Consider the following 14,254-nt stretch of genomic DNA (forward strand, 5'->3'; position numbering starts at 1 on the left):
AAATTGGCAAGATCTAAAGTTATTTGCATTTCATAGGATCAAAAGTTTTCCAATTTTTTTTTTTTTTTTAAAGGACCTTCAAGTATACTAAAAGAAAAAAAAATGATCCTAATGTTGAAACACCTGCTGCAGATCTGGGGGCTTTGAATTTAGCGGCTTTAGGTTGGGACCAAGAAATTCTCTGAATTCGAAACTTACTGGCTCTTACCTTGGCTTGGTGCAGCATTTCATCCCCAGCGTTCCTCTTTTCTTTCCTTTCAGAATACAGCCGAGCCAAAGCGCTTGTCTGCGTGCCCGTGGACGTGACAGACACCTTGAGGTGTTTTAGAGAGACACTGGAAAAATCCAAATACCATAACAGATCAATGCGACACAGCAGAAAGTTGCTTTCATTATTTCTTGCACAGACACAAGGTAAAATGCACGTTCTGTATCTCTGAATCTTTCTTTATGTGGGGTGACCACCCTGCGAATATCCCTCTTCTGCCCTCTCGTTCTTCCTCCTGTGTACATGCAACACTCCCTGATGCCTTTCACTTTCCTCTTGTCTAGTGGATCTAGTCTCTGTCTTACACTTTAACCAATGCACTTTCTCACTCACTGACTTTTATGCTTTCTGTGAAACTAGCAAACTCTCTTGAGTACAGTAGATGTGACAATATTCATTAATTTTAGGTTCTGTACATTTATGTTCTTCTTACAGTTTTCTTTGAAGGTGTGGCACTATAGTCTTGTTTTACTTCGTGAGTAGATAGATTGAATCATACTGAGTTAATTAGAACCTTTTACCAAAACACTACTTTATCGGTGGCAAAGAAATGGATACCTTTTAAAACAAGCATCAACAAGATTTCTTAATACTATAGATTTTGATCTTAGGGGTTTTATTTTAGCTTAAAGTAAGATATTGTTGGTTGTTTATTTGTTTTCTCTTTTAACATCTATCTGCTTGTGAATTCAAGCAAAGGTGGCTTTGAGTGATTAAATGGTAACCTCAGAGAAGAGTACATTCAAATTTAGGCTGGAAAAATCCTGAACTATCTATTCTTAAGTTATTTAAAATTTTTAAAAATCCTATTTTATATTTATGATTCTCACTATTCAAGTTGGTCAGAATAATAAGAATACATTTAAATAATAGGCAAATACATGTAAAATAGTATAAAGTTATTAAAAATAGATTTAAACTTCTACTTAATTAAAATGCTAATTTCCACTGAAATGATCTTTTAGAAATTTGACCAATTTTTTTAACAACCACAGGCAGAGTTTTATTTATTTACATATTTATTTGTCTGTTATTGTTGCCCGCCCCCCACGCTTTCTATGATATGTATCCATAGTTTTTGGTTATATTGTCTGCAGACTCACAGTATGTTAAATTAGCTCTCCATATCCTGTTTGGCTTCTTTTAATTGCTCCATGCATTAACAGTGGGTAAGGCTGGCTGGGTACCATGGCTCACGCCTGTAATCCCAGCACTTTGGGAGGCCAAGGAGGGCAGATCATTTGAGGTCAGGAGTTCGAGACCAGCCTGGCCAACACGTGAAACTCTGTTTCTACTAAAAATACAAAAATTAGCCAGGTGTGGTTGTGTGCACCTGTAATTCCAGCTACTCGGGAGGCTGAGGTGTGAGAATCGCTTGAACCAGGGAGGCAGAGGTTGCAGTGAGCTGAGATTGTGCCACTGCACTCCAGCCTGGTGACAAAGCGAGACTATCTCAAAACAAAACAAAGCAAAACAGAAACGCACCTGCCCCCCGCCACAAAAAACAGTGGGTAAGGGCATAAATAAAAAGGCAAATACAATTCCTAGGAATGGTTTACACCAACTCACTCTGAATCTCACCTGGTACCAAAATATTTTCAGTAGTTTATCTCTAGTCCTCAGACTGTAGACTTCAAAATCTATACTAGCTTCTTTCTCTATTACTTTTAACTGCTTCCCCTAGAATATAGATTTTTTTTCCCATGTGTTCTCTGATCTTATAAAGAGACAAGGTTTTTCTTTTTTTTTTTTTGTCTCTTGCCAGAACTGCTTGTGTGTTGCTTCTATCCCAGAAGTTTCTGCCCCAGAGGCACACTAACACCTTATTGTTGGAAGCTGTTTAAAAAAGGCAAACTCAGACTATGCAACTTCCACCAGTCCCCCAAGAGCAATGCATTATCTCAATATTTGCTTTCTGGCTGACAGTCCTCTGTAGTGCTGTTTTTTTTTTTTTTGAGACGGAGTCGTGCTCTGTTGCCCAGGCTGGGGTGCAATGGGGCGATCTCGGCTCACTACAACCTCTGCCTTCTGGATTTAAGCAATTCTTCTGCCTCAGCCTCCCGAGTAGCTGGGATTACAGACATGTACCACCATGCTCGGCTAATTTATTTTTAGTGGAGATGAGGCTTCACTATGTTGGTCAGGCTGATCTTGAACTCCTGACCTCAGGTCATCCACCTGCCTCGGCCTCCCAAAATGCTGGGATTATAGGCATGAGCCACTGTGCCTGGCCCCTCTGTAGTGTTTTTGATGAAATAAGGCAGACATGGAGCCTATCCACACATACCTAGGATCTTAGGTATGATCCTGGATACTAAGTTTAAGGACATAGTGTCCCTCAAACTACAAAAATGTCTCGCTCTATACAAAATATTTCCTTTCTTTTTGCTATCCATTTTCTCTACCTTCCCTCCCAACTTCCCTTCTTTCTACATTTTAAATTTATATCTTCTTCTTATTTTTCATGAATTTAGGAGAGAAAGGAGGAATAAACAATTCAAAAGGTACTTCTGGAAAGGTGGAATTTTGCCTGGGGACAGAGGAGATGCATATGTCAATACCCCCTGACCTTTCTCAGGAGCACTTCAGAGTTTTTAGTTCCGTGGAGAAAAGCAAACTTCCATATTCACAACTTGGACTTGTAATTTCTTCTTATCACCAAACTATTGGTAAGAGTTAGCCATTATGTATTCATTTTCTTTAATTTTTTTTTTTTTTTTTTGAGACGAGGTCTCATTTTGTCATCCAGGCTGGCGTGCAGTGGTGCTATCACAGCTCACTGCAGCCTCAACCTTTGGGGCTCAATCTATCCCCTCCCACTTCAGTCTCCCGAGCAGCTGGGACCGCAGGCTCACACCACCACACCTGACTAATTTTCATATTTTTTGTAGACATAGAGTTTCGCCATGTTGCCTAGACTGATCTCGAACTGTTGGTTTCAAGCTATAAGCCTGCCTCAGCCTCCCAAAATACTGGTACAGGAGTGAGTCACTGTACCCGGCTATGTCTCCATTTTCTATATGACCTTCTACATTAATGCTGAGATTGCATCTGGTCCTGAAATCTTACCTTTAAAAGAAAGATAAAAGAACCTATACCCCTGCAGCAGTGACAGAACAGCCTGGAGACAGAAGAAGCTTCCAGCCTCCTCCCTTTACCCATTTTCTTAGCTTGGCCATCACGATTGTGAGATTCTAGGCCACCCTTCTGTTTATTCCCCTTTCATTGGAGCTGTGAGCCCCTTGTGGGGATGGAGACGATGTTCTTTTTTCCTGGTCCCAGCTAATTCCATTTGCCTTGTCTTTCCCTTGATTTGGCTTTTCTGCAGCTTCAGTAGTATATTCCCAACCCATACGATAGACCCAATGTCCTCTTTCTTTCTAACAGACATTTTATGATGCCCCCTTTACTTCCTGAAATAAAATTTATATTTAATATATTCTTATACACATTATTTTGAAAAAAATTATTATGAAGCTCTAAATATAAAAATAGGGGAGAAATAGCTTCACTTTATCATAAAAGAATCAGTTTGTTGGTATGTAAATGCTCAGGCATTAGAAGCTGTAAAGAAATAATCAGATGCTTGTATCCTGGATATGGAATCACCATGAATGTGACAGCTGCGTATGCAGACAGAGACAGGTATGTTGTATTGGTGACTCAAATACTATCAACATGGTTAAATTCTGTGATATTTTCTAAAATGGCAAATAAATCTTGGTAAAGTCCTGAGCAAAACAAAGAACTACAGTGATTGCAATGTCTGGAAAATTTAGAAATCATGGACATTTAGAAATCATGCAGAAATACCCTTTTTATGTGGAAAACGAAGTTCGATGTGAGATTCAGATAGTTATAAACAGGCTTCTCATCTTTTCCTTCACTGTAGGGGAAGTTTCTGTGCCTTGCAGGCCATCTGACATCTTTGGTCTTAACCTATGAGTTACCAAAAGATGCCCCCATTGTGACATCTAACAAAACCCTTTCTCACATTTCTGAAATATCCTCTAGGGGACAGTATTGTCCTCATTAGAAACCACTGCCATGTTGGTTAGGGTTTTTGGCTACACATCCCAGAATGCATGCATTCACTAGAAAAAAAAAGTATATGATTTTTTGTTGTTGTTGTTTTTGATTGACATGGAGTCTCACTCTGTTGCCCAGTCTGGAGTACAGTGGTGTGATCTTGGCTCTGATCACTGCAACCTCCACCTCCTGGGTTCAAGCAATTCTCTTGCCTCAGCCTCCTGAGTAGCTGGGATTACAGGCGTGTGCCACCATACCTGGGTAATTTTTATATGTTTAGTAGAGACGGGGTTTCACCCTGTTGACCAGGCTGGTCTCGAACTCCTGACCTCAGGTGATCTGCCTGGTTTGGCCTCCCAAAGTGCTGGGATTATAGGCATGAGCTACCTTGCTGGTCCAATTAGGTGATATTAAAGATATTTTCTGCCTTCAGGTAAAAGGAAAAATCTGATATGTGGTGATCTTGTCACATGTCTGCTAAAAAACAAACCCTTTGACCCTTCCCATCTGCTATAGGATAACATCCACTTTCCTCCAAGCTGCAGTCAGAGGCCCTCAGAGTCTGACCACTGCCCCCCACTTCAGACTCAGTTCACCCTCTCCAGAAAACCATACTCCAGTCATGCCCATCATTCCTATGCATACCCAGCCATACCATGCCGTTTCTAATTTTCTCTTCTCCTGTCTCTACCTGTATGACTTTTATTCTTCACGAAGCCCCATTATTACTATCTGTTAGAGCCAGTCTTTCATTCTGTAATCAAATAGAACGTTTGCTTGCTCTCTGTGTATATATATATTGTGTGACATTTGAAGGCGCTGTTAACTTGGAGTTTGCTTACTGCAATCTACACAGTTAAGGAATAGTGCAGTTTAAAATATTCTTGCAAATATAAAGAAAATATTTTTCTAGGAACTGACATTTGTTCTTTTACTTGATTAAAAATATAGATGTTCTCCAAGCCAGCAATCAAAGAAGTCTTAAAGTTCAGGCGTTGCATTCACTTGGAAGTCTTCTCATCTTTGCAGAAAAGAAAAGGTAGATTTTTAGAAGTCTGTAGAACAAGGGTAAAAGTTTTTTATTTTCTTGTTTGAAGAAGTTTTTAATGATTATGAAAAAACATTGTCATTCATAAATTTTAGTTCTTCAACAATACTACATTGCTACATTTTATTCATCAAATACTACCTGAGAGAAACCATTAAGAACAGTGAATGTATGTATAGTTATACGTATGTTAATTGATGTTGCTTCGGTGTATTTGCTTTCCCTTCTGGAAGTTCTGGGTCTCAGAAAACGTACTGCTTGATGCTTTGTCTCTGTTTTAGGGCTGCTTTTAAGTGTTGGTGTCAAGCTCTTGATGACATATTCAGAAAACCAGACGTGCTGCACACGTGGAAAGAATTTGGCCCCTCGCTCACCAATGTCACCAACAGCCATTCACCTCTGGGTTTCAAAGACTACAGTGAGGAGTTTCTGTCAAGAGTTGGCATCTGGGGGTGTTTGCAAGGAGCAGTCATATCAGCAAAGATAGCACAGTGAGTGTGAGGATAGAAGGATCCGCATACTAGCTAACAGCTTCCTTGCAGGGTGCCCCCCTGTACCATGCAAAATGCAATGCCTCATGCACACTGGATTTCTGGGAGGTTATGTCCATATCATACAGGGCCTTACAGTTTATTTACTTATTTGTGATGTTTATTGCTTATGATTATCTCCTTTTCCTGTAACACAACTCTTGCCCCAAAATATCAGTGTCACCTGGGCCCAGGTGTTTGCTTTGCTTACTCATGGATCCCAAGTTCCAGATATGTATTCAATAACTATTTGGTTTTTTTGTTGTTGTTTGTTTTTTTTTTTTGAGACGGAGTCTCACTCTGTCACCCTGACTGGAGTGTAGTGGCTTGATCTCGGCTCACTGCAACCTCCGTCTCCTGGGTTCAAGAGATTCTCCTGCCTCAGCCTCCTGAGTAGCTGGGATTACAGGTGCCCACCACCATGCCCAGCTAATTCTTTTGTAATTTTAGTAGAGACAGGATTTCACCACGTTGGCCAGGCTGGTCTGGAACTCCTGAATTCCGATGGTCTGCCCACCTCAGCTTCCCAAAGTGTTGGGATTACAGGCGTGAGCCATGGCGTCTGGCTCAACAATGACTTTCTGAGTGGTCAAATGAATGAGCAATTGGTAAGAGAGCAGGAAAACAGTGTGGAGGCAGTCAGGCATGGGCCTCATCCAAAAGTGTACTAGAAACCAGTTACTTTCAACAAGTTTCACATTCCTTCTGAGACTCAGTGTCCTTATCTCTAAGCCAAGGTGGTAAAAATTACATGCCATACTGTATCAATTTGCTAGGCTGTCGTAACAAAGTACCACAGACTGGGTGGCTTAAACAACATAACTTCGTTATCTCATGATTCTGAAGGCTAGAAGTTGGAGAACAAGGTGTTGGTTAATCGGTTTCTTCTGAATCCTCTCTTCTTGGCTTGTAGAAAGACCACTATGTCCACATGTGGTCTTTCCTCGGCATGTCAATGTCCTAATCTCCTCTTCTTATAAGGATACCAGTCATATTGGATTAGGGCCCAACTCTGTGGCCTCATTTTAACTTAGTTACTTACCTCTTTCGATGCCCTGTCTCCAAGCATGGTCACAATCTGAGGTTACTGGGTATGTTAGGCTGTTCTTGCTTTGCTACAAAGAAATACCCAAGACTGAGTAATTTATAAAGAAAAGAGGTTTGATTGGTTCTTGATTCTGCAGGCTGTACAGAGAGCATGGTACCAGCATCTGCTGGGTTTCTGGAGAGGCCTCAGGATGCTTTCAGTTATGACAGAAGGCCATATTTGCATATAGGAGCCCGCATCTCACATGGCAAGAATGGGAGCAAGAGAGAGTGGGAGGTGCCACACTTTTTAGACAACCAGATGTGATGTGAACTCACTCATCACCAAGGAGATGGCACTAAGCCATTCATGAGGGGTCCACCACTGTGATCCTACTACCTCCTGCCAGGCCCCACCTCCAATACTAGGGATTACAGTTTAGTATGAGATTTGATGGGGATGTATATTCAAACTATATCACTAAGAGTTAGGACTTCAACATATGAATTTCTAGGGGACACAATTTAGCCCATAATACATACTGTATTACTGTCCTTTTTTGCTGCTGTAACAAATTACCCTAAACCTAGTGGCTTAAAACAAAATAGATTTATTCTTTTACAGTTATAGAGTTCAGAAATCATAAAATTAGTGTGTCAGCAGGGCTGTGCTTCCACTGGAGGCTCTTGGGTTTGAGAAGCTGATTCCTTATCTTTTCCAGCTTCTTGAGGCCTCCTGCATTCCTTGGTCCATGACCCCACCTTCTATCTTTAAGACCAACACCTTAGCATCTTTCCCCCACACATGCCCCTCTCTGTCTGTCTCTCACATCTTCCATCTTCACATCTCCTTCTCTGTCTCTGACCCTCCTGCCTTTCCCTTATAAAGGCCATTGTGACAATCCAGGATAATCTTCCCTATCTCAGTTGCCTTAATTTAATCACATCTGCAAAGTCTTTGTTGCCCTATAAGGTCACATATTCATAGGTTCTGGAGATAAGGTCATGAATATCTTTGGGGGTCCATTATTTAGCCTACCACACATAACACATGTGAATGTCTTTAACAATGGCTTATGCATAGCTAGCACTCACAAATATCTTAAGTATTTCAAATTTCTGATTAACATGAGAAATTTGAAAAGTATGGAGGGATTAGAGGTATAGGTTTCCTTCACCTCTCCAGTTACTTCTTTAGCTGACCTGTCGGAGGTGGTGAGCAACAACCTGCATAGTGTTTTAAGCTGTAGAGCACACTTAAAAAAACTTACCTGTTCCTAGGTGGTGATCACATTGCTTTCAGATTAGCATCTTCAGTCAGGGAAGTAAGAAAGTACTGCTTTAAAAGTATTAAATGTCAAAGATTTAGACTTCTGTCAAGTTTAATTTTTTTGTGCTCCTGGGATAGAACACACACACACACTCTCTCTCTCTCTTTCTCTCTCTCTCTCTGTCTCTTTGTCTCCTGAAACAGTCTGAGCTTATGACTTAGTGGAGCTTGTCAATTGGGAATGGAAAAGCCAAGGAAAGGAACAGGTTGGAAAGGAACAGCTACAGGCTTCCTGCCAGAGGGCACCTCCGCTTCTCTGAGCTTCTGAAGTTATTACCTAGTGATTTTTTAACAAACAGAAAGTAATTTCCTGGTTTCCCAGCTGGAAGTCTGACTGTCATAGGAGATGTCATTCTACAGGGGCTTTGGCTGTTTTCCTAGACTCCCTGAGTAGAGGAAACTCTTCTCCCCCCTGTAAAATACCGCACTTGAAGATCCACACAGTGAAGCTGAACTGAGGTAGACATTGTTAATAATGTAGTGAACCTGACTGGTTTTATCTAAGAAAGACTTAGGAGAAGGTAATGTGGTTGGTAGTTGCAAATGTGAATTTTAAGACTCTTATATAGAAAACTCAAACTCTTCTTCTAACGGACATAAAATGAAAGAGTTGTAATGGAGAGATATTAATGTTTGGTGGAGATACTTAATGTTGTGAATGGCTCCATAATAAACAGCTAGAGAGAAAATACAATGCTTCAGTCTTCAGGTGGAATTATTTAACCGCACTCATCAAAAGCCTTTACTGTGCACCCACTTTTACCAAAAGCTTTCACTTCCAGGGCTTCATTCAGTGGAACCGATAGGATAAGTGCCCAAAAGTGTAGGCATAACAATGTTTACCTCAGCATTGGAAAACGCCAGTGGAGATTCATATTTTTATGTTATGGCACATCTGTATGATAAAACATTAAAGTTCTTTAGAATAATGATATAGTCTGTTATGTCTGTGAATGAAAAATTTGTTTATAAAGTTGTATGTATTGCCTAATTCTACTCTTAATGTGTATGTATGTGTTTCTCTGTGTGTATAGTTATATACAGAAAAAATATATATAAGGAAATTGACTAAAATGTTACTAGTAATCATGTTTAGGCAGTAGGATTACAGGGGATTTTTTTATCTTCTTTAATGTATTTTCCTTTTATTTTCTTATATATTTATATGTATATTTTTTCTTATACATTTTGTGTTCTAAATATGTATGTAAAGACATATTCATATCAAAATGTTTTTGGAAAATTTTTACTAATCAGTTTATTTTTCTTATACTTACTTAGATTTATTAAGTCATTGAATGTTGAAAAGAAAACTGACTGTTGCATTTTGTCTGCATTACTCTTTCAGGTAACGCTTTATTTATGTATGTTTTTCCATGGTAGCACAACCATTCATTGGATCAGTAAAAAAAGTTTATCATATTCAGAAAACTCAGGTAGCAAAATAGCATGAATCTTGATTAAATATCACAAGCCCATCTTTCTCTTGATCGCTGAACCCCTGTGAGACCTTCACCTTTAATTTCTTTTTTTTCTTTTTTTTGAGATGGAGTCTCACTCTGTCGCCCAAGCTGGAGTGCAGTGGTGCAATCTCAGCTCACTGCGACCTCTACCTCCCAGGTTCAAGCGATTCCTGTGCCTCAGCCTCCCAAGTGGCTGGGATTACAGGCACGTACCACCACACCTAGCTAATTTCTTGTATTTTTAGTAGAGCTAGGGTTTTACCATGTTGGCCAGGCTGGTCTCGAACTCCTGACCTCAGGTGATCTACCCGCCTTGGCCTCCCAAAGTGCTGGGATTATAAGTGTGAGGCACCGTGCCTGGCCCACCTTTAATATTTAACAGAGTCAGTTTTCTCCTTTACAAAACAGAAGAAGGAATTTTACAGATGGGGAAACTGAGTCTTCTGTCATTAGGAAGATCATGTTACTAGTAATCAGTATGAAGCCAGTCTGTTTGACTTCAAATAGTTGCCTTGGGTTACCTCATCTCTAAATTCAGTTTTGCTTGGTTATATGATATAAAATCTATCTTATGATGAAGGTGAACAATAACTTGAAGACTACAGGAGAGGTGTTCTTGCAGTTCTCAGAATTTTGGTTTGACTTCACTGAAGAAGAAAGGGGCTTTTATCTGAAATACAAGACATTTTGAAATTCCAAAATGTAACCAGGGACCTTTGCAATCTACTAAAGGTTCTATTTACTTTGAAAGATGGGCACTCTTGTTCTGTGTATGAGAGAAGTCTCATAGCTTATGAAATCTAAATAAGTGAGTTCTTCAGGAAGGGCTTCTCTGAATGTAAGGCCAGACTTTTCAATTTTCTTATGTTCCTTATACCTCTTGTCTGTGCTTCAAAGGGAAGAAGTACAAGAGGCAGAGGTGCAAAGGAAATGACCCAACTCTGACTTGTTAAATCGCATTCTTTACTTTCTGATACTCCTTGTTCTTGAAGATAATGCTGTTTATGTTTTAGAAAATATGTGTTTTAACAAGTATTTAACATTTTGCTTAATGTGGACAATAATGTGTGTATTATTTCTTAGTAATACTATACCTAAAATAAAAATTAGCTGGTGGGATTTATCTTAAAAGCCTATTAATTCTTTTTATGATTTTAAAACAAATGTATGATAGTAAAAATTTCAACAACTACAAAGTATTTTAGAATAGTATATCTCATGACCTTAATAAGCCATTGGATTGAAATTCTTTCTGATATATACATTAAAATAATTTCATAATGCGTTTGTCATTAAGAAATTTTAATTGTTAAAATAACAAAGAAGCACCCTTAAATGAAAAATGTGGTTTTACATATTCATCTTGTCTCCCCAACATCTAGTGTAATGTTGGTTACATAAATTACCAAAAACTGTTGGTCAAATTATAACAATAGTCTTTTCATTTAAGCTGTTAGAAGTTTGGAATTACCTCTGCCTGATTGAGACTTCTGAAACAAGTAGTCATTTCCTCTACTTATAGCTTGGTATAGTGGAAAGAACATAGTTTTTTTTTTTTTTTTTTTTTTTTTTTTTTTTTTTTTTTTTAGCTAAATAGACATGGCTTTGAATCTCCTTTCTGCCATTGTTAGCTGTGTGACTTCAGATAAATTTTTTAAGCCTCAATTATATCATTTGTGACATAATAATCCTCCCTTCTAAGAGCAGGTTAAAATAACATTAAATGAGATAATGTTTATAAAGAACTTACCGGCAGTGCTTAACATAAGATTGACCCTCAACAAAAGATAATTTAATATAATTATAATTTCTTTGAAAATAAGAGGTATCCAACTACCATGGAATTTAAAAAGCCCATCTGGAGTGATAAAAGCATTTGGAACCTGTAATGATGATAATATAAATGATAAGTACCATTTATTACAAAGTACAGTGTGCTAGGTATATACTAAGCATTTTATAAAGCAATATATGTATTTGTCTTTTTTTGTTTCATTATTGAAAATGCAATATATAGCTCTTTATATTTCACTTTTTTTTTCATTTTCAGGGTTTGCTTAGAACCACACTTCCACATCCCAAAGCTGAACGTTGCTATGCTCAGTATGAAATCACTCAGCTTCTCCCAGGCATCGAACTCTTCTCAGATAGATACAGGGCTGACATTTGCTCTGTAATTGCAAGTCTGTATTACGTTATACGTGAACTGCACTTTGTTAGGCAAAATCTAATAGTAAGTAGTTTGTAAAATCAAAAAATATGTATCACTGGGATATTTTGCTCCACTTACCTCATACTTTTCAAATTTTGCTAATATTCTTTTGATCAGTTACTGTTTAACTTTTAAACTCTACATATGTAGGATTCTTAATTACACTTCAAACTAAAGTATATTAATTAATATTCTTTCTTTGCATTTTGGATACAAAAGCAGACTATTTGATTTTTTCTCCTTTTACTGTGTTACTTTATATTTTTTTCTTAAGATAGTTGGTGAAATTGATCAGAATGCATCACTGATCTCAAACATGGAAATCTAGTGTACTTGTAAGCCACTGCATTAAGGTGTTCAGGTTATATCAATCCCAAAACTGTGAGAGTGTTTCTTTATTGAGATAAGTTTATCTTTATGTCTCTTATCTTTTCTCTGTCAATGGTGCATCTAAGAGGAAAACAGATTCTAAGCATGAGATAAAAACAGACATTTCTTAATGTCCTAGAAAATAAAAAAATCCAAATACAGCTCTCCTCTCCTTTGGGGAAAGAAATCGCAGTATATGTCATACATTTGAAGCTGGTTGCATTAAAAAATTAATATGTTCTATTAGAATTGTTGGTCATTTTATATTTTCCTCCATTATTTTGTCTTTTTACTTTCTTTATGTTCTTTCCTCTATTTTTTCACATCTCTTTTTTCCCTTTGTTTGCTTCTTTATAGCTATTCTTTCTTTTTTCTGCTCCTTTCCCTTTCCTCCGTGATTTTCATACCTACTTACTTTTTTCTCCCATATATTGTTTTCTATTCTCTTGGTATATTTATCCTTCTAAATTCAACTCTGTCTTTATATTGAAAATATTTATTGTCCCCTGATATGAATTGTTAGCTTATAAAACCATGTATTAAAGTAAAGAGATTGATAAGTGCATTTAACACTTGGCAGACTTGCTGAGAAATTGTTTATTTTTAAAAAATAACAAAATGGTGCCCCTCTCACTGTTAAAGGGATTCATTTCTGGGTTGAAGAAATAGTTCTATCCCCTGGGTAACCTTTAGCTGTCTAGTCATATTCATATATAATACATATCACTGTGCTGGAAAAGAAATGAGATTTTTTTTCTCTAAAGCTGAAGAAATTGAGAATGTTTTTCTGAATAATTGAGCAGTTGGCAGCAATAAAATGGTGTGTTTTTATTTCTCGCTAAAGAAAAAGAAACTAAATCTCAAAGGTAATCGCCAACTCTTAATGTTTTGTGCTGCATTAATTGTGGAAAAAGGTATTGTGTTATGTTTGTTAGGCATAGTTATAGAAAAATGTTTTATGTTTGAAATCATTTAAGACCAGTTCTAATCCTTTAAAAAAGCTGTTGCTATTAGCAGCTGCCAGTTACCTGACAATTAGAGGTTCCCCAGCTGAAATTGCAAGAAGTAAACAATTTCCATTTTGTATTACATTAACCTTCTTCAGAAGAAGCCCAGTGGCTAAGGGGACTTCTGTGGAATATAAAATTTGCTATGTGACCCAGAGCTGTGGAGCTATGGGAAATAGTTTGCTAACTAATGGGGATCCCAATCATCCTTCCACTCCATCTTCCTTTGGCAGGGAAGGCTACAGTTGCAGGAACTGAGCTTAAGGTTTGATCTGAGGTCAGGAGCTGTTGCAATGTTAGGCAAAACTGTCCTCTCCATATCTTTCTCTGGATGGATCGTGGTTGGGCCATTTGAAATATTGATAGTCTGTAAGCCTTCACATATATCCATGGGACTTCAAGAGCAACTGAACTTTGGGGTGAATTCTAGGAAAATAAAAATATTATGTGAAGAGTAAGCTTGGGTTTTAATAAGTAGAATATATGCTATGTGAAGGCAGGGATTTGTTAGATTTTGTTCTCATTCAACAGTGCCTAACACATAATAGGCAGGTTATAAATATTTTTTGTTGATAGAAAAATTCTAGTTGAAGACAAAAAGCAACTGGCATTAAAATGAGTAAGTAGGATCCAGTTGGGGGCAGAGATTGAGTTCCTTTGCTTTAAATTTTGCATTTATTTGGTAGCTCATTTGCTAGAATTTTTCCACAGGCCACAGTGATTCGTATATTTATGTTGAGTTAATTGTTTTCAAGGAAGATAATTGATTGGATTTTTACCTCTTCCTGCTTAAAGAGATGTACAACCTAGATTTGGGGTACCAAATGGCATCTACTGGGAATTGTAAGTCTCTAATAGCATCTTAAAGTTCCGATAAACTTATGAAGCATGTGCTAGATAGATTATTTCACTTATTTTCAACAGTATAGTTTCCTATCATGGAAAGTAAATCAATATATAACATATCCTATA

At 37.8% G+C, this 14,254-nt stretch overlaps 1 protein-coding gene across 1 annotated transcript in view; it reads left to right on the forward strand.

The window, feature by feature from the left end:
* Positions 1 to 14,254, forward strand: part of CFAP54 (cilia and flagella associated protein 54) — a 377,376-nt gene that overhangs the window by 183,762 nt on the left and 179,360 nt on the right. Inside the window, exons 40-45 of the mRNA XM_015431414.4 lie at positions 262 to 414; positions 2,743 to 2,937; positions 5,249 to 5,336; positions 5,627 to 5,836; positions 9,513 to 9,579; positions 11,745 to 11,927. Coding sequence (XP_015286900.3) covers positions 262 to 414; positions 2,743 to 2,937; positions 5,249 to 5,336; positions 5,627 to 5,836; positions 9,513 to 9,579; positions 11,745 to 11,927 — 896 coding nt within the window. The remainder of the gene's footprint in view (positions 1 to 261; positions 415 to 2,742; positions 2,938 to 5,248; positions 5,337 to 5,626; positions 5,837 to 9,512; positions 9,580 to 11,744; positions 11,928 to 14,254) is intronic.

Source organism: Macaca fascicularis, chromosome 11 (genome assembly GCF_037993035.2).
Source record: "Macaca fascicularis isolate 582-1 chromosome 11, T2T-MFA8v1.1".
NCBI lineage: Eukaryota > Metazoa > Chordata > Mammalia > Primates > Cercopithecidae > Macaca > Macaca fascicularis.